The sequence below is a fragment of the Marmota marmota genome, unplaced genomic scaffold, assembly GCF_001458135.2.
Source record: "Marmota marmota marmota unplaced genomic scaffold, marMar, whole genome shotgun sequence".
In the NCBI taxonomy this organism is placed as follows: domain Eukaryota; kingdom Metazoa; phylum Chordata; class Mammalia; order Rodentia; family Sciuridae; genus Marmota; species Marmota marmota.
This window is the reverse complement of record NW_025999941.1, coordinates 16,627,878-16,654,006: the sequence shown is the minus strand read 5'-3', so window position 1 is coordinate 16,654,006 and position 26,129 is coordinate 16,627,878. Positions and strand designations below refer to the sequence as shown.

The window sequence follows — 26,129 nt, the reverse complement described above, 5'->3', positions numbered from 1 at the left end:
TTTTTTTTTTTTTTTTAAGAAACATGGTCTTGCTGAGTTGCTGAGGCTGGCTTTGAACTCGAGATCCTCCAACTAGACATGTTTGAAGTCAGAGGGAAGACCAGTATGGTGCGGGTGGAGGAGACAGGGGAAAGGATTACGCTCATGTTTTAAAAAGCTTGCTTGGGAAACACATTGGAGAGGAACATGTATGGTTGTTGGAAAGTCATTAGGTCTATAACTGGTCATAGCTAGAGGTGCTGGTCCCGGTGAGAAGCTGCGAGATGGAAGGGTTCAGACTCGGGGACTTTTAAGCTGGGGATGAGGGTGTGCCAGCAGTCCAAGTGTCAAAGTTAGAGTGGTTTAACCAACGGAGGTCAGAAGAGCTACAGGCAAGAGTGCCAACCCAAGATCCACACCCCCCAGGCTGCTTCTCAACCATCCTTCACCAACACATCTCGGAGGTCTCCCCGTGGGATCATTCCCTGGGCATTTATAAATGTCCCTCGGAAAAGCCAAAAAGCCAGGTGCAGTGGGTCAAAGTCTAGTCCAAACACAGACTTCCATGTTCTCCACATTATCTTTCTATAGAAGTCGGCTGAGATTGCATAATCCTATTTTGGTTACCATAACAACAGGTGACTCCTCAGGAGCAGTGATTGATGGAAATCTCTAAATGAGAGATGGCCAACAGGAATCCCCACAGGTTCCAGGTAGGGAAATGTGAGAAGCACTGGAGTGCGACAGGGAGGGATGGGAACTCTGGTCAACTGTGGAGTGCTGGCCAAGCAAATGCTATTGAATTTCATTTTTTATTTTTTAAAAATTACCAAATTAAATTACCAGATTAAACTCAAAGACAATGTACCTTTGAGTACATTATAAAGGACTGTCCTCAGTCCTTAAAAAAAATTTTTTTTTCTTTGGTTCTGGGGATTGAACCCAGGAATGCTTAACCACTGAGCCACATCTCCAGCCCTTTTTATTTTTTTATTTTAAGACAATCTTACTGTGTTGCTCAGGTTGGCCTTGAATTTGCAATCTTCCTGTCTCCTCCTCCCAAGTTGCTGGGATCACAGGTATGCATCACTTTTTAAAATTTTACTTTGAGACAGGGTCTTGCTAAATTGCTTAGGGACTTGCTAAATTGCTCAGAGACTCGCTAAATTGCTGAGGCTGGTCTCAAACTTCCCATCCTCTTCCCTCAGCCTCCCAAGTAGTTAGGATTACAGGCATACACCACCACACCCAGACTTGAACTTCACATTTTTAATCTTGTACATATAAAAATGTGATCTGCAGGCCATAGTGTTACCCCCGGTTATGGGTGATGAGTCCTGCTTCCCCACATGTTGAAGTTTGAACATTGGAGAAGCGTGCCGAGGCAAGCATATAAAGCAGAGTTTATTTAGAAAGGGGTCACATAGACTTCTCCAGGGAGGGAGAAGGGGGCCATAGCTGGGATCCTGGTATCCCAAGAAGCAGGTGTTCTGCCCTTTTTAGGTGTCCTAGGCTTCCTTTGTTCTGCCCCCTTCCCCTTATCTCCTTCCTGCTTTTGTGACCAGGCCCAGGACTAGGCCCAGGAATGCTGGTGAGAGGGCCCAAAGGGGGGCATCAGGTGGGCTGAAGGGGGAAGGGCAAGATGGAGCAGCCAAGAATACATTAATTAACAACTTTATAGCTCCCTGTAGGGAGGGGCAATTCTTGGAAGAGGTTATCTTAGCAACAGGTTGGAGCAGGGGCAAGTTCTTGATAAGGGTGGAGGAAGGGCTCTGAAGGAATTCACATTTCAATCCCTCTGGGGACAGTCTTCAACTTCCTGACTCACTCAGAATTGGCCTCCTTGATCCAACCTGACTTGATTTACCTATCTCTACTGACTGCCTGTCTAATTCTGGCTTCAATAGTCAATTTCTGCATCACCAATTTGCTGCCCTTGAGGTGTTTTTTATGCCAACTCTCCATGCATTCAAATCTTACCCATCAGTAGTTCTAAAAAACACCTACTCCTCCCACTCCCAAGTTTTAAATTAAAGTTACTAACTAGCATGCAATTTGACTCTTGGCCAATTATTAGATTTGTTTTTGCACCTTATCTCTAATCTGATTGCATATTAACCTTGCCTAGCAACTTGTAAATCCTCTGCAAACTTGGTAAACTGAGATTCTTGGTCTTGATTCCAAGCCTGGGTGTGATAAACACCTAGCAGGGCAGGATCATGCTTGTTGGTGACCAGGAGTCTTTTTATTCAACAGATTCCATTTGAAAAGGAATGAATTTAGGGAGCTGATCATTTCCTGCAGAATCCCCCTTGAATTCTCAACACCCCAGAGGCATGAGGACTTGCTGGTGTGTGTGTGTGTGTGTGTGTGTGTTGTGGAGTGTGTGGGGGGGCACTTTGCACTTGGAGAATGTAAAGTGGAGCTTTTTTTACCTGGCTAAAGCAACTCTCCTGGCTGAAGCTTTGGCTTTTTTTGAGGGAAGGTGTCATTTTACAGATTTCTCAGCGAGAACTGTCATGGGGAAGTAAGTACCGGGGTGCCTAGCGACAGGATGTTTCTCCAGAGACGTGCCTCACCAAGAGAGTGACCTGGCTGGAAATTCCCAGTGCCAGGGGCTGGAGCAGTGCTCTACAGAGGCGAGAGGCTTTCAAGCAAATCATGCTTTTTTTTCATTTGTTTTTGATGGTGGCAGCCCCAGGTTAGTATTCCTAACTTTGGACTCATCTTGTAGAACTTTGAAATAATTATTTGGTAGTCTGCCATTTGGTTGGTTTCCTCAGTTTCTCCGTGGCTGTTCCTCACTGGAAAGGTCTACATTTCAATAGAAATGTTTTCTCGCCAGGTGCGGTGGTGCCCACCTGTCATCCCAGCAGCTCAGGAGGCTGAGGCAGGAGGATTGGGAGTTGAAAGGCAGCCTCAGCAACTTAGTGAGGCCCTAAGCAACTCAGTGAGACCCTGTCTCTAAATAAAAAATAAAAAAGGGCTGGGGATGGGGCTCCATCATTAAGTGCCCTTGGGTCCAATCCCTAGTGTCCCCTCCAGCCCTGAAAAAATGCTTTCTTAGATGTAGTTGTTATAAACGAAAATTGGGACAAGATCTTTGGAAAGCAATTTGTCATTCCAACAGCATCTGAAAGCTGCGGATTTAGAGCCAGTATTCCAGGAAGGCCATAGTTCAGAACCCATGGCCACATTAGGATATGCATATAGGTTTACTTGTAATAGCAAAAATTAGAGGCCACGTACATGGCCATCGGTAGAGGATGCCATAAATGGTCCTCCCTCCATACTGTGGATGTCAGAGCCATGAGAAGCAGGAGGCAGCCTTGGGGGCTCTGAAGGACAGGTAAAAAGGTAATCGGTGGTGTACTGTAGAGAGAAGGATGTCCTAAAACTACAACACAGGAAAATCCTTCTGGGGAAAAAAAATAGGTCTATTCACATGCAAATAGGCACAGAAAATTCCAGAAGAATATATACCAAAAAATTGATGACAATTATTTTTGGAGTTGAATGTAGAAATAAATGTGAGAGCAGCAGAGATGGGGAGAAATATGTGGAGATTTAAATTTTCTTTTACTTTATATACTTTAGTATTTGGTTAAAAATAGCATGAATTATATTTTTAATTAACAAAACATACCCCCAAGTTTAAAAATAAATCATTTAAATTTTTAATGCCCTACTTGAAAACATTAAGTGATTTTTTTTCTCAGGGTTGCAAAAATTGATTTCATAAAATAAACCAGCTGATGGATTGCTTTAGAATTAGTTACTTCTAGAAGAGGGTAAAAGCTAAATATCATCGTTACCAACAAAACATCAAGTAAAATATGTCTATGATTCTAAGAACAAATGATGGTTATTGCAAATCTGAAAGAGAAAAATAACTGTGATAATTTCCACTTTTTGATTAATAATGATTAGATTTTGTATTGCTAATAGAAATAAATGATAATATCTGCACAACTCCAATCAACTCTATAGCAATGTTGTCTGAAATGATAACCACTAAGCACTTGAATGTGGGCACTCTGACTTAAGATGTGCTGTAAATATAAAATATATACTATTATTTAGGTGATTTTTATGTGAAAAAAATAATGTAAACTATCTTACTAACATTTTAACATGTTAATTACATTGAAATAATATTTTATGTACATCAGTTCAAATAAAATGTTAAAATTATTTTTACTGGCCTTTTAAAAAACTTTAAAAAATGTGGTTACTAGAAAATTTAAAGTTAAAGTTATACATTAAGACAGGGCTTCTCTATAGTCTTGGGTATTTTGTGGATGTAATCTTTTTTTTTTTTGTACCTGGAATTGAATCCAGGGGTGCTCAACCACTGAACGACATCCCCAACCCTTTTTAATTTTTTATTTAGAGACAGGATCTCGTTAAGTTGCTTAGGGCCTGCCTAAGTTGCTGAGGCTGGCTTTGAACTTGTGATTCTCTTCTTCAGCCTCCTGAGTTGGTGGATTACAGATGTGTGTCACCAAGCCCACCTCTAGGCCCTATCTTTAACTTTGCCTTTTCCAAATGAGTTTTGAGAAACTAACCTAAGTGTATCTTCAGTGAAATCTTTGCTGTAAGAACAAGACTCAGCTGAAATTAAGGGGAGCAGAGAAAACACACACACACACACACACACACACAAGCGAGACAGAAAGAAAGGGAGAAAAATAGAATCAAAGTAGGCCAGCTCAGTAGGGTGCATGATGACTTTTTGTCTCTAAATGCATTGTGACTTTGAGCACTGAGTAATTTCCCAACACCGCAGGGTTAGACACAAGTTGTATGAAATAATGTCATTTCGGAAACTATTTTTACCCACCTTTCATGCACTGTATCTAATAAAACAAATAATGAACTTCAGTAACATGAAATCTTACATTTTTCTATGATAGTGACTGGCAAATAAATCTTTATTAAAAATAATGGCCAATAATCCCAATCTCTTAAATAGTGGTGATCACCTCACACCAGTTTCAACCAAAGTGGCTTCTTTTGAAGTCACAGTTGATTTCTAGCTTCTTCTTCTTTGTTTGTTTGTTTGTTTTTAACAGCTTTATTAAGGTACAATGACCAACAAAGAACTGAATGTATTTAATGTGTAGAATCTGATAAGTTTGGACATTTGCAAACACCCATAACACCATCACCGTAATCAAAATCACAGGCATACCGAAAATCTCCCCAAATCTCCCCTGTGTCACTTTTGGGTGCCTGCATAGTAAGAACGCTTAATATAAGACCTATCCTCTTAGCAAATTCTGAAGCACAAGATGCTGTACTATTAATCCTCCCCCACCCCCCCAGTATTGGGGATTGAAACCAGGGCCTCATACATGTCAGGCAAGGGCTCTACCACTGAGCCACACCCCTGACTTCTAGTTTCCGAGAGGATGAGCTGCTTGCCCAAGTGGTCCTGTGGCCAGGAAGAAGCCGACTTCAGACAGGAGTCGAGGGCTGTGAATCCAAAAGGCCATTCCTGAGGTGGAGTCCTTTCCTTCATCCCAGGGCCACTGCTGTTGGTTGTCTGGGGACCTTCTCCAATTTTGACATTTTGAGGATATTTGCTTTTTCCCATTTTTCTTTTTCTTTTTTTTTCTACCCCAAAGAAATTTACTCTGAATCATGAAGCCATCTGAATCATTTAAGAGCATGCTATTGGGATCCAGCAAGTTTGGGGTTCAAATTCTGGCTCTACTGCTGATTAGCTGTATAACAGAAGGTCACTACCTACCTACCTTCCTGCCTGCCTTCCTATCTATCTGTCTGCATTCTTTCTTTCTTCCTTCCTTTCTTTTCTTTTCATTTTTTTGCCTGTTGTATGCTTTTTAAAAATTTTGTTCTTTTTAGATATATATGACAATAGAATGTATTTTGACATATCATACATAACTTTCCATTCTTGTGGCACATGATGTGGAGTTTCACCTAGGAACATAGGAAAGTTCTGTCCCATTTATTCTTCTGTCTTTCCTATTCCCATCCCCCCTTCCCTTCATTCCCCTCTGTCTCATCCAATGAACTTCTATTCTTCCCCCATGCTATAGTGTGTTAGCATCAGAGAGAACATTCAGCCTTTTGGTTTTTGAGATTGGCTTATTTCACTTAGCATGATAGTATCAAGTTCCATCCATTTACCTCCAAATACTATTATTTCATGCTTCTTTATGGTGAGTAATGTTTCATTGTGTATATATATCACATTTTCTTTATCCATTCATCTGTTGAAGGGCACCTAGATTGGTTCCATAGTTTAGCTATTGTAAATTGAGCTGCTATAAATATTGATGTGGCTGTATCATTATAATATGCACCTGGAGTGGAATAACTGGGTCAAATGGTGGTTCCATTCCAAGTTTTCTGAGGAATCTCCATACTGCTTTCCATAGTGATTGCACCCACTTGCAGCTCCACCAGCAATGTATCAGCGAATCTTTCCCCCCATATCCTCGCCAAATTTATTGTTCCTGGTGAGATGGAGGTCACTGTATTTCTGTTCCTCAGTTTTCTCATGTGCAAAATGGAACTGATAATAGCAGCCCCACTCCAGGGGTAATGTGAGGATTAAATGAAAAAATTCCATGTGAAAGAATGTCCTATAAACAGTCATTACTGATATTTTATCATTCATTCAACAAATATGTGGTAAGTACTGTTATTCAGTAAGAGTTTATGGTTCCCTGGAATGCACCCAAATGGAAGGTTATTATGCTGGGAACCATCACTATGGGGTGTTACAGGAACCCTAGGAAGGAGTATCCAAGCCAACTGGGGCAGGCCACAGAAGGTTTTCTTCCTTTCTTTCTTTGTACCAGGGTGCTTAGCCACTGAGCCACATCTCCAGCCTTTTTTTGTATTTTATTTAGAGACAGGGTCTCACTGAGTTGTTTAGGGCCTCGCTAAGTTGCTGAGGATGGCTTTGAACTCTCGATCCTCCTGCCTCAACCTCTTGAGTCGCTGGAATTGCAAGTGTGTGGCATTGTGCCCGGCTCAGGGAAGGTTTTCTGAAAGAAGTGATATCCAAGGGGCAACTGAGGGATGGGTAGAACATTGGAAAACAAAAAGTGCATTATAAACAAGGGCGTTGTCACCCTCTGACACAGAGGATGGTTTGTCATAATAAGGTTATTTTCTCCATCCAGGGCAAAGGTCAGGAAGCTTTCTGCTCATTCGTAAAGATCTGGGCTTTCTGAGCTTAGGGCTTCTCAAATGTGATATAAATGCATAGCATCCACCGGGACCCTCTGTGTTGCCCCCGTGTTCCTTGAGGAACGAGAAAAGGGATGCGGGGTGGGGATGTGGCTCAGTGGTACAGTGCTTGCCTTGGCATGCATGAGGCACTGGGTATGATCCTCAGCACCACATAAAAATAAGTAAATAAAATAAAGATGTTACGTCCATCTACAACTAAAAAAATATTTAAAAAAAAGAAAAGAAGGGATGTGAACACAAAAGTTCAAGTTGCTTGCCGTGCCATCAATAAAATAATCCTGTCTTCTGCCGGTGTCCATAAACTTGAGGAGTTAGCTTACAAGAAGAAGAAGTTCCCAGATCCTTAATGACCTCGCCAAGCCAACTCAACTGATTTTTTAAGACGTCTAATAAAAAAGGAACTAGTGGTTCTTGTCCTTTTTTTTTTGTTGTTGGTTTCAAAACATGAAGCAGATTGGGAAGCTTTGCAGAAATTCATTTGTAAAAAGTCAAATTTTATGTTTCCTCTCAGATGTTCTAGCTCTTCCCAAATTCATGATTGAGAATCTCAGCCCTCTTCTGGAAAATGCTTCTCAGCACACCCGGGTTGCTGTGGTCACCGTGTCTGTCTCACCTCACACTTCTCTGGTTGGAGGTCCTGTGATTATTAATGCAAATCCTGTGGTCCATCCATTCAGGCTGTCTCCGAGATCCACACACCTGTGGGATGTAAGTATGTAGGTGAACAGTATGATCACTTGGTACCCCAAGGGCTCTCAAATGAAACTGTCATCCTCTGCCTTCTCACTCCCTATTGTATGATATTAACTTAGCACCCTCTCATTGGGACACTATACTGTGTTGGATACTCTTAAAAATTAATGGGAGGGCTGGGCGTGTTGGCACACCCCTGTCATCCCAGTGGCTTGGGCGGCTGAGGCAGGATGATCATGAGTTCAAAGCCAGCCTCAGCAAAAGTGAGGTGCTGAGCAACTCAAAAAAAAAAAAAAATAGGGCTGGGGATGTGGCTCAGTGGTTGAGTGCTCCTGGGTTCAATCCCCAGTACAATTAAAAAAAGAAAAAATCCGTGGGAAGATCATGATCCATTTATTTTACAGACATTTATTGAGGCTCTGATCAGATGCAGGCAATGCATTGACCTTGTGATATTTACTGGTTTAGAGGGATGTATATTAATCAAGGGAACATGCATACAAGCATAGCATTGTAAATGTGACCAAAAGCCATGAAATCCAGGCCCACAGTTCTGTGAGAGCACCTAGAGGGGACCTTTGACCTGGTCCGGATTCCTGAGAAAGAGCTACATGAAAAGTCATCTGCAGAATGGGAAGGAATTAAGTAGATGAAGAAAGAGAGGAGCATTCCATGTCAAGGCATGGTGGAACAAAGGGGCGGGATAAGGAGAAGAGATTGCAATTGATGTGACAGGACTGAAGCAGAAGCAAGGTGACAGATGAGACAGCAAAGGAGGTGAGGGGCAAAGCCTGCATGGGCTGTGGGCCTAGATATACCATCTAGCTATGATCAAGCTATTTTCCCAGTGGGGCAGTGTTCAGGCAGGTTTACTGCTTATTATAAGAGCTTCGGGTTCCTTAAGATCAGGGTCCCTCAAATATGGTGCAACCCACTATATGTGCAGCATTCCCCTGGTCCCTGTGCATTGCCCCTGTGGAACCTGAGGGCAAGAGAACCACCATGAACATGGAGGTCACATTGCTTGTGGGCTGTAAGTAATAAAGTCCTTATGAGCAACATGTGGTTTAGGGGCGCCACCTGGTTTGGTTCCAGGCTGCAGCTGAGTTCAGGTCTTCCTTGTGCCTCTCATGCTCCTTGGGACACTGGTTAGCAGAAGCCTATGCCTCTTTAGGCAAAAGGAGGAGAACAAAAGAACAATCTCAAACTCTCATGTATATTTCAAGACCCAAGTCTCCTCCGATCTCATTGGCTAAAGCAAGTCACATGTCCAAGCTAGGGGGGGCGGTGGAGAAATATGCTCTATTTTCAGTAGAAGGAACTGCAAAGGCAATTCCTTTAGTAGAAGGAACACTGAAAAGGACATGAGTATAGGAAAGGGTAAATCATCAGAGACATTAAATCCTCCCACATTTAAGAAACCACTGGAGAGTCCTACAGAAAAAAACAAAAACAAAAAACAAAAAACAAAAAAAACAATTGGCTTCTATCTTAAAAGGCTCACTCTAGCTGTTGTGAGGGAAACAGATTAAAAGGGGCAAAGGAGATCTGTTATGAGGCTCTTGAATAACTTTGCCAAACCTTGTCATCCTTAGATTTTTAAATTTGCTTCTAACTACAGTTTGGTGTAAAATGCTATCTCATATTGTTTTTTTTTCATAGGATATTTGTTACAAGTCTAAACAGCAGCAAAAGGTTATCAGAGGGTTAAGTACTCTTCCTCTTCCTCCTGCTCAACACTTTCTTTTCCTACCTCTTCTTCTCCTCCTCTTCCTCTTCCTCCTCTTCCTCCTCCTCTTCCTCCTCTTCCTCCTCCTCTTCCTCCTCTTCCTCCTCCTCCTCCTCCTCTTCCTCCTCCTCCTCCTCCTCCTCCTCCTCCTCCGTGTGTGTGTGTGTGTGTGTGTGTGTNCTCTCTTCCCTGTTCCTACGACCCCTCCTCCTCCTCCTCCTCCTCCTCCGTGTGTGTGTGTGTGTGTGTGTGTGTGAGAGAGAGAGAGAGAGAGAGAGAATGAGTGCACCATCACTATTCTAAGCACAGATTTTGGAGCCTGACAAACCCACTTTTCAATCATAGCTACTACAATTAGTAACAACATGACCTTGGGTAAATTACTTGACTTTCTGTGCTTTTTATTTTCCTTATAATAAGGTGTTAACAATAATACCACCTCATTCGGGGACTGATGGAAAGTTTCCATGAGATAATATATGCAAAGTATCATCTTACTGCTTGGTCCATGATAAGCAGTTAACACACAATAGTTGCTGCTATAGCAGATACATTTCCAATCTAATCTAAGTAGCCATATTATAGACAGCCAAAAAATAATAATATAAGGAAGATGTGGGGGTTGGCGAGGTGGCTCAGTTGTAGAATGCTTGCCTATCATGTGTGAGGCACTGGGTTTGATTCTCAGCACTGCACAGAGATATGTAAATAATAACAAGGTCCACTGACAGTTTTTTTTTTTTTTAAAAAGACAATAAGAAAAATGTGGCCATAGTATCAGAGCTATTTAATAGACTAGCTCTAGATAGCTTTAGAAGCAGTTTGATTATGAAACGGTTTTTGTAGCCCAGAAATATTCCTGCAGATAAAGGCTACATGAAATGGATTGATATCTAATTCTATAATATTACAGTAAAAAAGGGAGAATATACTGTTCTATTTGGGGTTTAGCATATCATTATCCTTTGTTGGACTTTCTACCTTGACACATGGGGGATTGTTTTGCAAAAGACTGGTTGAGCTTAGCCAGGCCACTGGCCAAGTATTCAACAAAACACCTCGCCAAACAAGTCTCTTGGAGAAACAATAGCAAACAATAATCACATGAACTGATGATATGGATCCATCCATGGGAATGAGACATGGTATGCTCTAGTTACGTTACCTTCAGATTCCTACCTGTCATTGAGGATCGCGAAAGGGGCTGTCCAGGCAGGATGGGGAAATGAACCCAAGTCACCTTTTTAAAAAAAAAAAAAAAAAAATTTATTTATTTTTTAGTTGTAGTTGGACACAATACCTTTGTTCCATTCATTTATTTTTATGTGGTGCTGAGGATTGAACCCAGGGCCCTGCATGTGCTAGGAGAGCGCACTACCACTGAGCCACAACCCCAGCCCCCCAAGTCACCTTTTCTATGCTCACTTCCTGTTCTCTGGATGGGAGGCATCCACCAGAGGGGAACTTAAACCATCTTCCTGTCGACTTTCAGTTCAAGCGCAATTAATGAGAATTTTGGTTGACTTAAAAAAATGTTCATCGAGAGCTGATATTTGTTGAGCCTGATACTCAAAATGGACACAGTTGCTGTCCCTTTGGGGATCCCAGGAGAGGGCAAACCATGTGAAAATGGCAGCTGGGGCATAGGACCGTGCTTCTTGGATCAGGAGCTCTTTAAGGACAAAGTTGTTGTGCTTAATTGAGGCTGGAAAGCCCCATAGATCCTAAAACCAGGTTATGATATTAAATGAACTTATCAGGAATCATTAGCGTGTGGAGAACAGAAAGAAAGCTCTAGCTTTAAGCCCCGGCTCAGTTACTATGAGTGGTGTTACTGTAGGCAAAATTTCTTACTCCTGGGCTTTAGTTCTTCATCAGCAGCTTGGGGGATGCTAGAGCATTTATTCGCTCCATGGGAAAACCATGAGACTTGAAGAGATCCTGTCCAGCCTGGGGCATCTGCTCAGTAGACAATGGTATCGGATGCCAGGTATTGCTGACTTTGATGGAACTGCGACAACACCCCTCTGTGTTCCTGTCCGCGGCAGTTCTGGCCGACATGAGGGTGTTGGGAACAGATGGGCAGGGGTCAGGCCCGTGCTCTGTCTCCAAGCGCAGCATGGATTTCCCAGCTAGGTTATATAACCTGAGCTTCAGTTTCGGCCTCTGTGAAGCGGGATGACATTAGGACCTCTCTCTCAGGTTTGCTTTGATGATTAACAGAGGCAAAGAGTAGAAAGTAATCCTGGACTCGGAGAGAGTAATCAACAAATGCTAGCTCTGCTGGCTGAAGGTTGGCTGGGTGACATTATGATCCTTTTGTTCTCAGAACCACAGTCAGCCATGTGGGTAGCCTTGCCCTGGGGATGGGCTTTGGAATCAGAGTGGCATTTGTGCCCTGCCTGTTCCTTGTTGGATGATCTTTCAGAGTCTGTATTTCATATTTGATTATAAAATGGACATATTAACATGTCAATCACACTGTTTTTTTTAAAGGGTGGAATGATGTAATTACTAATAAGTGTTTGCAGTTAACACATAGTAAGTGCTCCATACATGTAAGATCTTAGCATTTTCTTAGACTACATTATCATCACAGAAAAAGGGTTCTTGATTTGATAAAGAGTGCCCAAAGACGAGTGTCCAACCCCTTCTACTGAGTATTGGTACTCAATAAAAATCTTTGTTTTCCACTATTTCACTATTTCCACTAATTCTAAAAAAGAAATATTTAGAAACAGTATTCCCAAAACTCCTGGTATCATGGCAGACATGGAAATGACATTAGTGATCTCATATGAGGGATAAAGAAAACCAAGTCAGAGAGCTGAAGGACCATCGCCAAAGTATTAGAGTTATTTCACACCAGAGGTGGGACTGGAATCCAGTTCTGAGCATGCTCCACCTCGGCGGTGGGGGGGTTGGGGGTTGAGGGGGTGAGGGGGTTGGGGGGTTGGGGGCGGTGGGGGATTGTCTCAGGTCAATAGGGCAGTTCAAGAGTCAGTGTAGAAGCCATGAAGGGACCTAGAACAGGACATAAAGGTGAGTGAACAAGGGAGGGACACAAGGGACTCTGACTCTGCCATGTGAGGTCCTAGCCATTTTAGATTCATGAAGAGCATGAGTGTGAAGTCAGAGGGAGTCCAAAGTCATTGCACTTCTACCTGTGAAAACCTGGCCACGCTGCAGAGCCTCCCCAAATCTCCAATTTCTGCACCTAACCCTAATACCTACTTTGCAAGGATAGATTGAGATGTCAGGATAATCCTTGACCAAATTAAAGTCTGGGAAGGTGGGAAAGATGGAGGAGAAATCATTTGACACGATATGAGTGAGCTTCAAGATTTTTTTTTTTTTGTATGAGGATTAAACTCACAGGCACTTAAGTACTGAGCCATATCCCCAGGTTTTTTTTTGTGTGCGTTTTATTTAGAAACAGGGTCTCACTGAGTTGCTTAGGGCCTTGCTAATTTGCTGAGGCTGGCTTTCAACTTGAGATCCTCCTGCCTCAGCCTCCTGAGCCACTGGGATTACAGGGATACGCCACTGTATCCAGCTTAAGTTCAAGATTTTTATGCCTTTTTAAAAATGTTAATTTAAACCTGGGCATGGAGGGGCACAGCTATTTGGAAGGCTAAAGTGGGAGGATCACTTGTCCCTTGGATTTTAAGGCCAGCTAGTGAGAGACCGTCTGAGAAATGAAAACAAAGGCAAAAACAAAAACCTAACAAAACCCATAAAACAAAACAAAACAACAAAATGCTGACCAATATTGGAAATTGTAGATCTAACATATTCTCTATATGTCCTGATGAAGCCAATTGTTTGCTCCACGATTCTGCATTTATTTACTTATTATTATTTTTTTTAAACTTAGTTACTCACCACTGGAGTACCCAAGCTGGACTTTGAGAGTGTGATGCTCTATTCCCTGATAATCTATGCCAAAGACAGCCGAGGGGCAACAGCATCCCAGACCATGTTAATCCAGATTGTAGATGTGAATGAGCCGCCCACCTTCACCGGATCTCTTGCCCCTGGAAACCAAGGTACTGAGGGTCTCTCCTTGGAGGAAGAGGGCTCCTGTGGATGTAGCTGTAGGCTCTGGGTCCTGGGTGCTCTATGGCACCCAGGCTATAAGACTGATCGGGACAACACTGACAACAGGAGTGACCCATGGGTTACATGAAAGGGTATACTCACTTGTTCATTGATTATGGTGATACATTGATTTGTGTGGTTACAGTGCACCAAATTTATTCTCTCGTTTGTGTGATGATTTAATTAGGAGTGTGTCTATTAAACTGGAAGCTTTGTGAGGTCAGGGACCCTGTCTTTCTTGTTGTGATTGCTACCACTTAAACATCTTTGTTTTAGTCAGTTTTTTGCTGCTGTAACTAAAAACCTGACAAGAACAATTTTAGGGGAGGAAAAGTTTATTTGGGGCTCAAGGTTTCAGAGGTCCCAGTCCATAGACAGCAGGCTCCATTCCTCAGGGCTCAAGATGAGGCAGGACATCATGGAGAAAGAGTGTGGTGGAGGGAAGCAGCTCACATGGTGATCAGGAAGCAGAGAGAGACTCCACTCTCCAGAGACAAATGTAGACCCCAAAGCCACGCCCCCAATGCCCCCTCCTCCAGCCGCACCCACCTGCCTCTAGTTACTGCCTCCCCCGCCCCTCATACCAGGGATTGAACCTAGAAGCACTTAACCACTGAGCCACATCTGCAGCCCCTTATTTTTATTTATATATATTTAAAAATATTTTTTAGTTATACATGGACACAATATCTTTATTTTGTTTATTCATTTTTATGTGGTGCTGAGGATCTAATCCAGTGCTTCACATGTGTGAGGCAAGTGCTCTCCCACTGAGCCACAACCCTAGCCCTCCTTTATTTATTAATTTATTTTTTATATTTTATTTAGACACAGGGTTTCATTGAGTTGCTTAGCTCCTTGCCATTGCTGATCCTGGCTTTGAACTCATGATCCTCCTGCCTCAGCCTCCCAAGCCACTGAGATTATAGTCATATGCCACTGTGCCCTGCTTAAATTTTTAAATCTTTTTTCCTCTAGCCTGACACATAGTAGATATTAAATAAATAGTGCCTATCATCATCATTACCATCATCATCATCATCATAACTATTGGCTTAATTAGAAGCACTCTATGAAAACATTTGTACTGAGCAAGTATAATACTCTTATTTTTATCTAAAATATAGAATGAATGCTTTTTTTTTGGGGGGGAGCGGGGATAGCATGGTGTGAAACTCCTTCAATCATATCTCTTTTACCTTTTCTGGCAGTTACTGAGATTTATATCCTAGAAGACACTGTCCCGGGCACCATCATTTATCGAGCAACAGCCAAGGACCCAGAGGATACTGCTTTGGAGGTAATTTTTGTTTTAGAACAAAGAATATCAATGTCTTGCAGTTTTCTGCGTGGTTGCATGCAAATACAAAGCCACGGAGACCATCCAATCACTTATACCCACTGCTCAGGTCCCAAACATACCTTAGAACCTTTTAGGTGACAGTGACTGAGGTCTGGGATGTCTGGGCAATTGCCTACCCTCTGCATTCCTTCTTGTGCAGGAAGGTCCAGCCTCATCCTTAGGTAACAGAAGATGCCCGGCAGTTTTCATTTTGTTCTTGGGATTTCTGGCTGCACGCACTGTAGAGAAATAATGCCCCTCACCTTATTTTTCTGGCAGAATTTATGTGTGACTCTAGGAAAAGAACTCTACCTCTTGTCCTTCCACTTTATAATGCCCCAGAGAGGGAAGAAACCATGGACTTAGTGCTAAGAAACTTGGGTTTAAGTCCTCACTTAACTAATGCAAATCACCCCACATTTCTGCTTTGTTGGTTTCTACTGTAAATTTGGGGAAATGAAACCTGCTGGTATCTCTTCTCTTGTATGGCTTTTCTCCTCTGGTCAAACACAATGAATGTGAAAGTAGTTTTCCAAATGTAAAACGTCTTGCCAATGGCGGGGCTGATATTGCTGTCTTAACTTCTGATGCCATATGAAATAGTACGGCATTATTAAACTACAGTGGTTTTAGCCAATGGATTTATAGGCAAGAATAATATATTTTTAATGTTGTCTTGTTTGCCCAAACTGGCTAAAAAAACAAGAGACTTGTTCATGTTGAGGCCATCTGCTCAGTATTTGCAGGTCATGTTACTAGATCTTTGTTTATTTTCTTTTAGATGTAGCTGGCCACTAATATTTGGGGCACAGTCCACACGGTTTTTAAGATTATTGAATACACTTGAATAATGAGGCAAAGGAACGGTGTCACGGTTGTCACACTCCCCCACATGCATTTGTCTTCTCCTCCTCCCAACAGTGTTCGGTCACATCCAGGATTGGACTGGAAAGGTCACAGCTTCCTTTACAACACACAATCAAATCATCTAATCATGCGTATTGCTCCAAATCAACATGTTCCAGATTATAGTATTAAAATCTAGCACTGAGCAGCTCCAGCCACCCAGGAATCAGATATCATATTGAAATCGCTTCTTGGGTGTTCTCCATGGTAGCTCGCCCACAGTGTTAACATTTAGGATGGAAAACGCATGACAGTCCAATAGGGGTTAGCTGTGACTCCAACATGCAATCACCATGACTTACCAGACAATTAGTGCAAGTCATTCGCTTCGAATGACAGACCCCCAAATGCTTGCTCACACAGATTAAATGCTGCTGGATCTTAGCCCTATACTTTTCTCAGAAGACAATCGGTTCCTGGGCCATATTTGGAAGGACCGGGCCATGTTCTTTGTGAATTTTACCAAACATGGAATGACATTTCCATCGTGACATAGGCCGCGGAAACTTTACACTTTGACACACTCCTACACACATCCTCTAACACAATAGACTAGACCAGATGTGCTATTCAAGTACTCTGGCGACTGGATAACCACATTTATTTGTCAGGCCAACTCAGAGGAAAATTGGTTCTAATGTGGGCAAGACCTTGCCACCCACCGTCTTGGAGCCTGATATGGATGATGATCAACAATAACATTAATAAGCCTTAAGTATATATCACGTGACAGGTGCTTAATTTGTTTCATGAAGTCCTCGTATTAATTCCTAAAGTAAATGCTATTGTTTGCTATGTTACCTAATGGATCAATGAACTAAAAAGTACTGTGTCTTCAATTTATAGATTAGGAACATTCACCTAAACAGCAAATAGCTGAGTTGAGATTCAAATCCACGTCCCGTCTTTTTCCAAATCTTGGTGTTTCCTAAAATACCAGCAATTCCCAAAGTGCGTTTCACAAAACAGAAGTTTCTCCAGGTGCTCCATCAAAATGAAAGATCTTGTGACAGCATGATTTGGGGGAAAGGATGTCTATATATCTCCCCTGAATTCACAATATGTTAAATGCTTTCTGTGATTGTCTAATGAGACTGTTTGTTAGATGGGGATTGTTCCAATTGTTCGTCCATAGCACTTCAAAATGTATCAGCTTATAACATTTCATGGAAGGCTTAACTGGAGTCCACAGAGTACAAAGGTTGCACTAGATCCCACCGTAAAATTGATATAATGTGACCTACCTGTTGGCTTCTTATTAATGATGGAAGATGCAAAGCCATGTGAAGGGCATTGCCCAGGGAATAAATGTTACTAGAAGAAGGTTGGATTTCATCCATATTCAGATCCACATGCATTTCAGGAGTAGGGCTCTTTATGCTGTACTGCCACTGTTTGGTCAGCTTTTTCGCTGTTGTGACTAAAAGTCCCAACCAGAACAACTGTAGAGGAGGAAAAGTTTATTTGGGGGCTCAGGGTTTCAGAGGCTTCAGTCCATAGACAGCAGGCTCCATTCCTCGGGCTCGAGGGGAGGCAGGACATCATGGAGGAAGAGTGTGGTGGAGGGAAGCAGCTCACATGGCGATCAGGAAGCAGAGAGAGACTCCACTCTCCAGAGACAAATAGAGACCCCAAAGCCACACCCCCAATGCCCCCTCCTCCAGCCACCACCCACCTGCCTCCAGCCACCACCCAGTTAATCCCATCAGGGGTTCATTCACTGGTTGGGTTAAGGCTCTCACAACCCAGTCATGTCTCCTCTGGACCTTCCTGCACCATCTCACACGTGAGCCTTTGGGGGACACCTCACAGCCACACCATAACAACCATTGTTACTCCACATTTTAAGGATTCCTGATACCATGGTGCAAGTGGTGCTTTGAGACAGAAAACGTGGCACCTCTCATCCTTACAACAAAGAAAAGTTGAACCAACAGAAAATCAACAACCTTTCTTGAACTCACCAGGTCAAAATTCCACCCCGAGATCTGGAGAGACAGGTGAATCCAGAGTATCACAGCCACGCTCGGCTTAGCTATAGTGGAAGCAGATGGAGCCGTGGTGGGTAGGAAGACTTACATGGTAGTGTGGAATTATCAGAATGATCAGAGGCTAAGTGTAGAGTAGAATGTCAGAGAGAAACTCCGTGGGCCACAGTGTTGGACAGGGGGACACTTGCATGGGTTTAACCACCAGGAACTCTACCAGGTTCTCCTGGTGAACATACGAGAAAGATCTTGGCAGAGGGAGGAGAAGAGAATCCTGTGAAATAAAACTAAAGCCTTCTCCGTGGCAAAGCACTATTCTCCCAGGTGAGAGAACGGAGACTTTGAGCCTTATCTCATCTGGGATATACACATATTTTTACAGATGAATGTATTTATATATGCCCATGTGTGTACATGCACACACATATGCACATGCACATGTATGTGTACCTCTAGACCAATTCAAGCTTTACAAAATCAAACATAAAGAGAAAATATTGAATAAATCCAAAGGGCAAATAAACCACCAAACCTACAGAGAGATAAGGATAATAATTACAGCAGACTTCTCATCAGAAACCATGCAAGTGAAAAGAGTGGAATAAAATATTGAAAGGAAGAGAGGAAAAAAAACAACCAGCAAGAATTCTAATAAAATTAAAAAAGAATTCTATATCTAGTGAAATTATACCAAGTCATCAAGTTGCACACCTCTTTATGCTATTTTAATTGTCAAATATGACTTAATTTTTTTTTTTGGTGGTGGGTACCGGGAATTGAACTCAGGGGCACTCAACCACTGAGCCCCATCCCTAGTCCTAATTTGTATTTTATTTAGATACAAAGTCTCACTGAGTTGCTTAGGGCCTCATCATTGCTGAGGCTGGCTTTGAACTTTCATTCCTCCTGCCTCAGCCTCCCGAGCCGCTGGGATTACAGGCATGCGCCACCACTGTGCCTGGATTTTTTTTTTTTTGTTTCTTAATGGTGAAATAAATTTATTCCTTAAAAGATATCTTTCAAAGTAAGGTATTGTGCCTTCGAGTGTCTACAGAAACAACATCTTATGAAAATGGGCTTAGCATTTTTTTTGGACAAGCATTTGCAGTGGGGCAGTGGGGGAGGGGCAAGAGTAGGTGCAGAGTAGGAAGGGCGAGATTAGAATGTGACAGGGATATTTCCACAAAACAGGGTTTCATGTCTGCAATTCAAGGTAGAATAGCTGATTCAAAGTGCCCCCAAAATTAGTGACACATTTCAGAACATAGATCTTTGAACATATGCTGGCATTCTATTTACAGACACTTATTTTCTTTGACGCATCAGATATTAGGACGTAATCTACCCAATGCACATCCTAATAACTTACTGGAGAGTTTTAAAAAGTTCCAAATAAGGAGCAATTTCTGAAAGTTTCATGGTAGTTTGTGAAGGAGAAAAACAGATATGCCATTCAATGATAAATATAAATCTACATCTATGGATTCATTATCTTTCCCTCCTTAGTAAAATAAGGGTACCAAGTCAGGGTAGGCCACCGATAAACATGTGGAAATAAACATTATCTTCCCATCAGTCAAGTGTGTTGACTGAAGGCTGACAATGATCAGCTTTTTATGGGAAAGTGATATTTGGAATTTCTAAGGGGCATAATTAGTGGCGGAATCATCAAAAGGCTCAACAATTATTCTGCAGCCGAGCTTATAATTATGGGTCTGAGGATTTTAATTATATACTCCTATTTTATAACTCAGCTGTAAAACAAACATAAAAGGGAAGAAAAAAGATGAGTCTATGGCATTAGAAACCAGAATATGTAAATTTCTGCTTTACAATTTGAGGTGGTAATTCTGCTTTTGATGGATTGTTTAAAGTGCAATCATTTTGGAAAAAAAAAAAGGCCTCTGTCCTTTCCTTTGAATAGCCTCTAGTTTTCAATTTTTATGTTTCACAGGTGTGAAGAAACATACATCAAATAGGCAGAATGCATTCAGTGTTGGAAATATTAAGTCCTGTCATTTCAGTACATATTTTGTAGGCAAAATTAATAAATAGGAGTCTATTTCTTCTATGAGCCATAATTACTCTGAGAATGTATTAGGACTCAGGGTTGCAAAGAAGAGAAAACATACAATTTCATTACATGTATATATTGTATAATGCTTAAATTGATCTCCTTAAACATTTGTCCTATCTTTATAAAAACTTTCAAAATTCTTTTTTTTTTTTTGGTACCAGGGTTTGAACCCAGGGGTGCTTAATCACTGAGCCCCATCCCCAGACCATTCTTGTATTTTATTTAGAGACAGGGTCTCACTGAGTTGCTTAGGGCCTCACTAAGTTGCTGAGGCTGGCTTTGAACTTGAGATCCTCCTGCCTCAGCCTCCCAAGCCACTGGGATTATAGGCATATATCACCACGACCGGCTCAAATTACATAGCCCATAAGTGTTACCTACAGTTACCCTACAATGCAACAGTACACTAGAACTTCTTGCTCCTAGCTTACTATCCATCAATTCTAGCTTATTATCCATCAATAAACATTTCCCCACCTCCCACCACTGTTCCTGGCCTCCAGTAACCCCAATCCTATTCTCAACTTCTTAGAAGATCAGTTTTTAAAAATTCTTCCTATAAATAACATCATCGGGTACTTGTCTTGCTGGGTCTGACTTATGAAACTTCACAATCTCCAGTTTCATCTATGTTACTGCAAATTTCAGGATAGCATTTTTTTTATGGCTGAATAGTATTCCTTGTGTAGATGTGCCACATTTACTTTATCAGTTGATGGACATTTAGGTTGATTCCAATGCTCTTCACTGTTGTGAATAGGGGCTGCAGTAAACATAACTGTATAGATATCTCTCCAACATACTAATTTTATTTCTTCAGATTATACCCCAAGGTTAGATTGCTGAATCGTATGGTCATTCTCTTTCTAACTTTCTTGAGAAAACGCCATACTGTTTTCCACAATATATATACTAATGCCCATAAACAGTATGTAAGAGTTCTATTTTCTCCACAAGTTACCTTTAGACTTTTTGATAATAGCTCACCGGGCTGAGGTGATATCTCATTTTGGTTTTGATTTAGATTTCCCTGATGATTAGTGATGTGGAACATTTTCTAAAAATTTACCTGTTGGTCATTTCTATATCTTTTTACTCCAGAATATGTATTTAGATTTATTGACCCCGCCTCCTTTTTTGGAACCAGGGATTAAATGCGGGGACACTTAACCACTGAGCCCCATCCCCAGCCTTACTTTGCATTTTATTTAGAGACAGGGTCTCACTGAGTTGCTTAGTGTCTTACCATTGCTGAGACTGGCTTTGAACTTTCCATCCTCCTGCTTCAGCCTCCTGAGCTGCTGGGATTTCAGGCGTGCACTACCACTCTCATTTTCTTTATAGAAATATGTATTCAAATTCTTTATCCATTGAAAAACTTTTGGGAGAGAACAGTTTTTGCCCTTTTAAGGTACTACAAAGATATCAATATGTCTGCAAAGCAAAGAATGAGTAGAAGTTACAAAGTTGATATTGGAGATACATAAATGTTGGAAAAGACTTTGCATTTAAAAAAAATTTTTTTTAGATGTTCATAGACCTTTATTTTATTCATTTATTTATACACGGTGCTGAGAATCGAACCCAGTGCCTCACACATGCCAGGCAAGCCCTCTACCACTGAGCCACCACCCTAGCTCCTGCCTTTTGTTTTGATGGATGTGGGATTCCCTTGGAAATCTTTGGATGGGGGAATACATGCTATTATTTACATAAAAAATCAAGTTACCTTCTGTTTAGAGAAAATGGACTATACAAAGTCAAAAGTGCAAGCAGGGTAACCATTGAGAGGTGACAGCAATAATCAAGGTGAGAGATGATGGTGTGAGAGACGATGGCACCTCGGTCTAGGAGGAGGCAGTTGGGATGGGGAGGAATCATTGATTTTTGTTTATTTCCCCAAACATTTTATTATTAAGCATTTCCAATGTACAGAAAAGTCGAAAGAGTTGACCAATGGAGTGGTCACCCACACACCCACCAGTAGCCTCTGGTTACTGTATGATTTCCCAGTTGTCCATTCTTGTATTGATTTCCAGTCCCTTCTATTCTATTGAAGCGGTTCATAGTAAGTTGCTTTTTTGGCGGGGAGGGGTTACACTGGGGATTGACTCCAGGGCCTCATCCAGGTTAAGGGTTCACTGATCCCAGTGAGCCACACCCCCCGCCCTGTGAGTTGCCAACAAAGGTTCCCTTCATTCCTAAACACATCGGCAGTTTGCCTACATTTCCAAGGCAATGTTGACAGATCCACAGACAAATTGGATGTGGAGTGTCAGGGAGAGGGAGGCGTCAAGACAGCTTCTTGGATTTGGGCTTGAGCCACTCACTGAAGAGGAATGGGGTTTGGGAAGAGCAGCCAGTGAATTGTTTGGGGGCAAGTTGAGACTAAGAAGCCAATTAGGTAGCCAGGAGGAGTAGCAACCAGGTTAAAAACAAACAAACAAACAAACAAACAAACCTGGAGTTGAGCATAGACACTGGAGCTGGAATATTAATGAGGGGCTATCAACTTGCACATGGGATCTACAGACCAAGATATGAGATGCCCAGGGAATAAGTGTGGATACAGAAAAGGCTCAAGGATGAAGTATGAGGGTGTCCCAACATTGACAGGTGAGGAGAAGGCTTGAGAAAATGAGGCTGACCAGGACTAGTCAGGTCAAAGAAGAATTAGGAAAGTAGAATTTCTACCAGAAGTCCACAAAGAAACGTATTTCAGATTTTCTCCCATTCTGCAGGCTCTCTCTTCATGTCATTGATTGTTTCCTTTGCTGTGAAGAAGCTTTTTAGTTGGATTCTACTCCATTCATTGATTTTTTTTTTTGAGGTTTGTTTTCTTTTTTTTTTTTTAATTTTTTATTGTGGGTTGTTCAAAACATTACAAATTTCTTGACATATCATATTTGACACTTTGATTCAAGTGGGTTATGAACTCCCACCTTCACCCCATACACAGATTGCAGAATCACATCAGTTACACATCCATTGATTTACAAATTGCCATACTAGTGTCTGTTGTGCTCCGCTGCCTTTCCCATCCTCCTGCCTTTTGTGTGGAGAAATGAAGACATTTCCTAGATAATTAAAGCTTTTTTTAAAAAACCCTTTCGCCCAATTANCCCTTCTCTCTCCCTTTCCCTCCCACCTCTCATCCCTGTTAAATGTTAATCTTCTTCTCCTGCTCTTCGTCCCTACTCTGTTCTTAGTTACTCTCCTTATATCAAAGAAGACATTTGGCATTTGTTTTTTAGGGATTGGCTAGCTTCACTTAGCATAATCTGCTCTAATGCCATCCATTTCCCTGTAAATTCTATGATTTTGTCATTTTTTAATGCAGAGTAATACTCCATTGGGTACTTACTCAAACTAAAAAGTTTTTTCTCAGCAAAAGAAACAATAAGAGAGGTAAATAGGGAGCCTACACCCTGGGAACAAATCTTTACTCCTCACACTTCAGATAGAGCCCTAATATCCAGAGTATACAAAGAACTCAAAAAATTAGACAATAAGAGAACAAACAACCCAATCAACAAATGGGCCAAAGACCTGAACAGACACTTCTCAGAGGAGGACATACAGTCAATCAACAAGTACATGAAAAAATGCTCAACATCTCTAGCTGTCAGAGAAATGCAAATCAAAACCACTCTAAGATACCATCTCACTCCAGTAAGATTGGCAGCCATTAGGAAGTCAAACAACAACAAGTGCTGGCGAGGATGTGGGGAAAAGGGTACACTTGTACATTGCTGGTGGGGCTGCAGATTGGTGCAGCCAATTTGGAAAGCAGTATGGAGATTTCTTGGAAAGCTGGGAATGGAGCCACCATTTGACCCAGCCATTCCCCTTCTTGGTCTATTCCCTAAAGACCTAAAAAGAGCATGCTACAGGGACACTGCTACATCGATGTTCATAGCAGCACAGTTCACAATAGCAAGACTGTGGAACCAACCTAGATGCCCTTCAATAGACGAATGGATAAAAAAAATGTGGCATTCATTGATTCTTGATCTTACTTCTTGTGCTTTAAGAGTCTTGTTAAGGAAGTCGGTTCCTAACCCGACGTGATGGAGATCTGGGCTGACTTTTTCCTCTGTTAGGGGCAGGGTCTCTGTTCTAGTGTTTAAGTGTCGATCCACTTTGAGTTGAGTTTTGTGCAGGGTGAGAGGATGTGGGGAAAAGGCACACTCCTACATTGCTGGTGGGTCTTCAAATTGGCACAACCACTATGGAAAGCAGTATGGAGATTCCTCAGAAAACTGGGAATGGAACCACCATTTGACCCACCTATCCCACTCCTTGGTCTATACCCAAAGGACTTAAAATCAGCCTACTACAGTAATGCAGCCATGTCAGTGTTTTTTAGAAGCTGAATTCACAACAGCTAAGTTATGGAACCAACCTAGGTGAATGGATAAAGAAATTGTGGTGTATATACACAATGTAATATTACTCAGCCTTAAAGAAGAATGAAATTAAGGCATGTTCCAATAAAGGGATGGAACTGTAAAATCTCATGCTAAGTGAAATAAACTAATCTCAATGATCCAAAGGCCAAATGTTTTCTCTGATATGTGGATGCTAATTCACAATAAGGTGGGGGGCACTAGGGAAGAACAGAGGTACTTTGGATTAGACAGAGGGGAGTGAAGGTAGGGGAGGGGTGTGGGGAAAGGAAGGCTAGTGGAATGAATGGGACATTATTACCCTATGAGCACATATGATTACACCACTGGTGTGATTCTATGTCATGTACAACCAGAAGAATTTGAAGTTACACTGCATCTATGTAGGATGTGTCAAAATGCATTCTACTGTCCTGTATAACTAACTAGAACAAAATTTTAAACAAAGAATTAAAAAATGTATTTCAGGAAGGAGGGGTTGATCTAGCACTATTGAGCTGTCCAGGTAGCTGAGAACGGAGACGCCCAATCATTGAATGTGGCGATATGTGAATTGCTAGAACTCAGGAAAGTGTGTGGCGCCCAGCAGGGGCTCTGGGAAGGAGTGGATGGAGAGCTTTGGTGGTCCTTGAGAAGTGAGTTAGCACAGTGGAGTCAGGAGACAGAAAGTTTGGTTGGAGAGGCATCAAGGGACTGTGAGATGGGGTGAATAGGCGTAGTGGGCAGGGACAATTTTCAAAGAATTTTCCTGAAAAGCAGAGCAAAGAAATTGGACAGTACCTGGAGGAGAATGTAGATCTGAGTGAAATTTTGACTTTGGAAAGATGAGAAATATTATAACATGTTTTATGCAGAAGGGGACAATCCAGCTGAAAGATGAAAATGAATAATGCAACTGAGACTGGTAGTCATGGCCATTGTGATGGCCTGGAGTGGGCAGTGGGTGGTGGCATCAAGGATATGAGTGGAGGCTGGATGCGGTGGCTCACGCTTGTAATCCCAGGGGCTGGGGAGGCTGAGGCAGGAGGATCAAGAGTTCAAAGCCAGCCTCAGCAACTTATTGAGGCCCTAAGCAACTTAGTGAGAGCCTGTCTATAAATAAAATATAAAATAGGGCTGGGGATGTGGCTCAGTGGTTGAGTGCCCCTGAGTTTAATCTCTGGTACCCCTAAAAATGCAAAAAATAAAAATAAAAAAGAATATGCATAGAGAACTGGGCTTCATCTGCAGTTTATAAAATGGGAAAAAGACACTGTCTAAGGGGACATGGGCAAAGAGGTTGGAAATAACAGTGACTTTTTTTTTTTTTTTTTTTTTTTGCCAAACTAAGAATTATTTATTGGGTACTTATTAGTGCCGAATAATGTTCTAAGCAGCAGGGCTTTAGGAGTGAATGAAACAGACAAAAATCCCTGTCCTCATGGAACTTATTGCCCAGAAGCAAAAAAGATTGATTATGCAGGTCACAGTGGTACAGGCCTAGAATCCAACTCGGGAGGCTGAGGCAGGAGGATCATGAGTTCAAAGCCACCTGCAGCAACTTAACAAGGCCCTAAGCAACTCAGTGAGACCCTGTCTCTAAATAAAATATAAAAAAGGCTGGGGATGGGGCTCAGGGGCTAAGCACCTCTGGGTTCTATCCCTGGTACCAAAAAAAAAAAAAAAAAAAAAA

At 41.8% G+C, this 26,129-nt stretch overlaps 1 protein-coding gene across 1 annotated transcript in view; it reads left to right on the top strand.

Annotated features, from left to right (window-relative positions):
• Positions 1–2,242: 2,242 nt before the first annotated feature.
• The window catches only part of LOC107149713 (cadherin-related family member 3), a 72,397-nt gene continuing 48,510 nt past the window's right edge, over positions 2,243–26,129 (top strand). Inside the window, exons 1-5 of the mRNA XM_048801019.1 lie at positions 2,243–2,329; positions 2,479–2,680; positions 7,724–7,920; positions 13,512–13,683; positions 14,947–15,172. Of these exons, the coding sequence (XP_048656976.1) occupies positions 2,641–2,680; positions 7,724–7,920; positions 13,512–13,683; positions 14,947–15,172 (635 nt within the window). The 5' untranslated portion in view covers positions 2,243–2,329; positions 2,479–2,640. The remainder of the gene's footprint in view (positions 2,330–2,478; positions 2,681–7,723; positions 7,921–13,511; positions 13,684–14,946; positions 15,173–26,129) is intronic.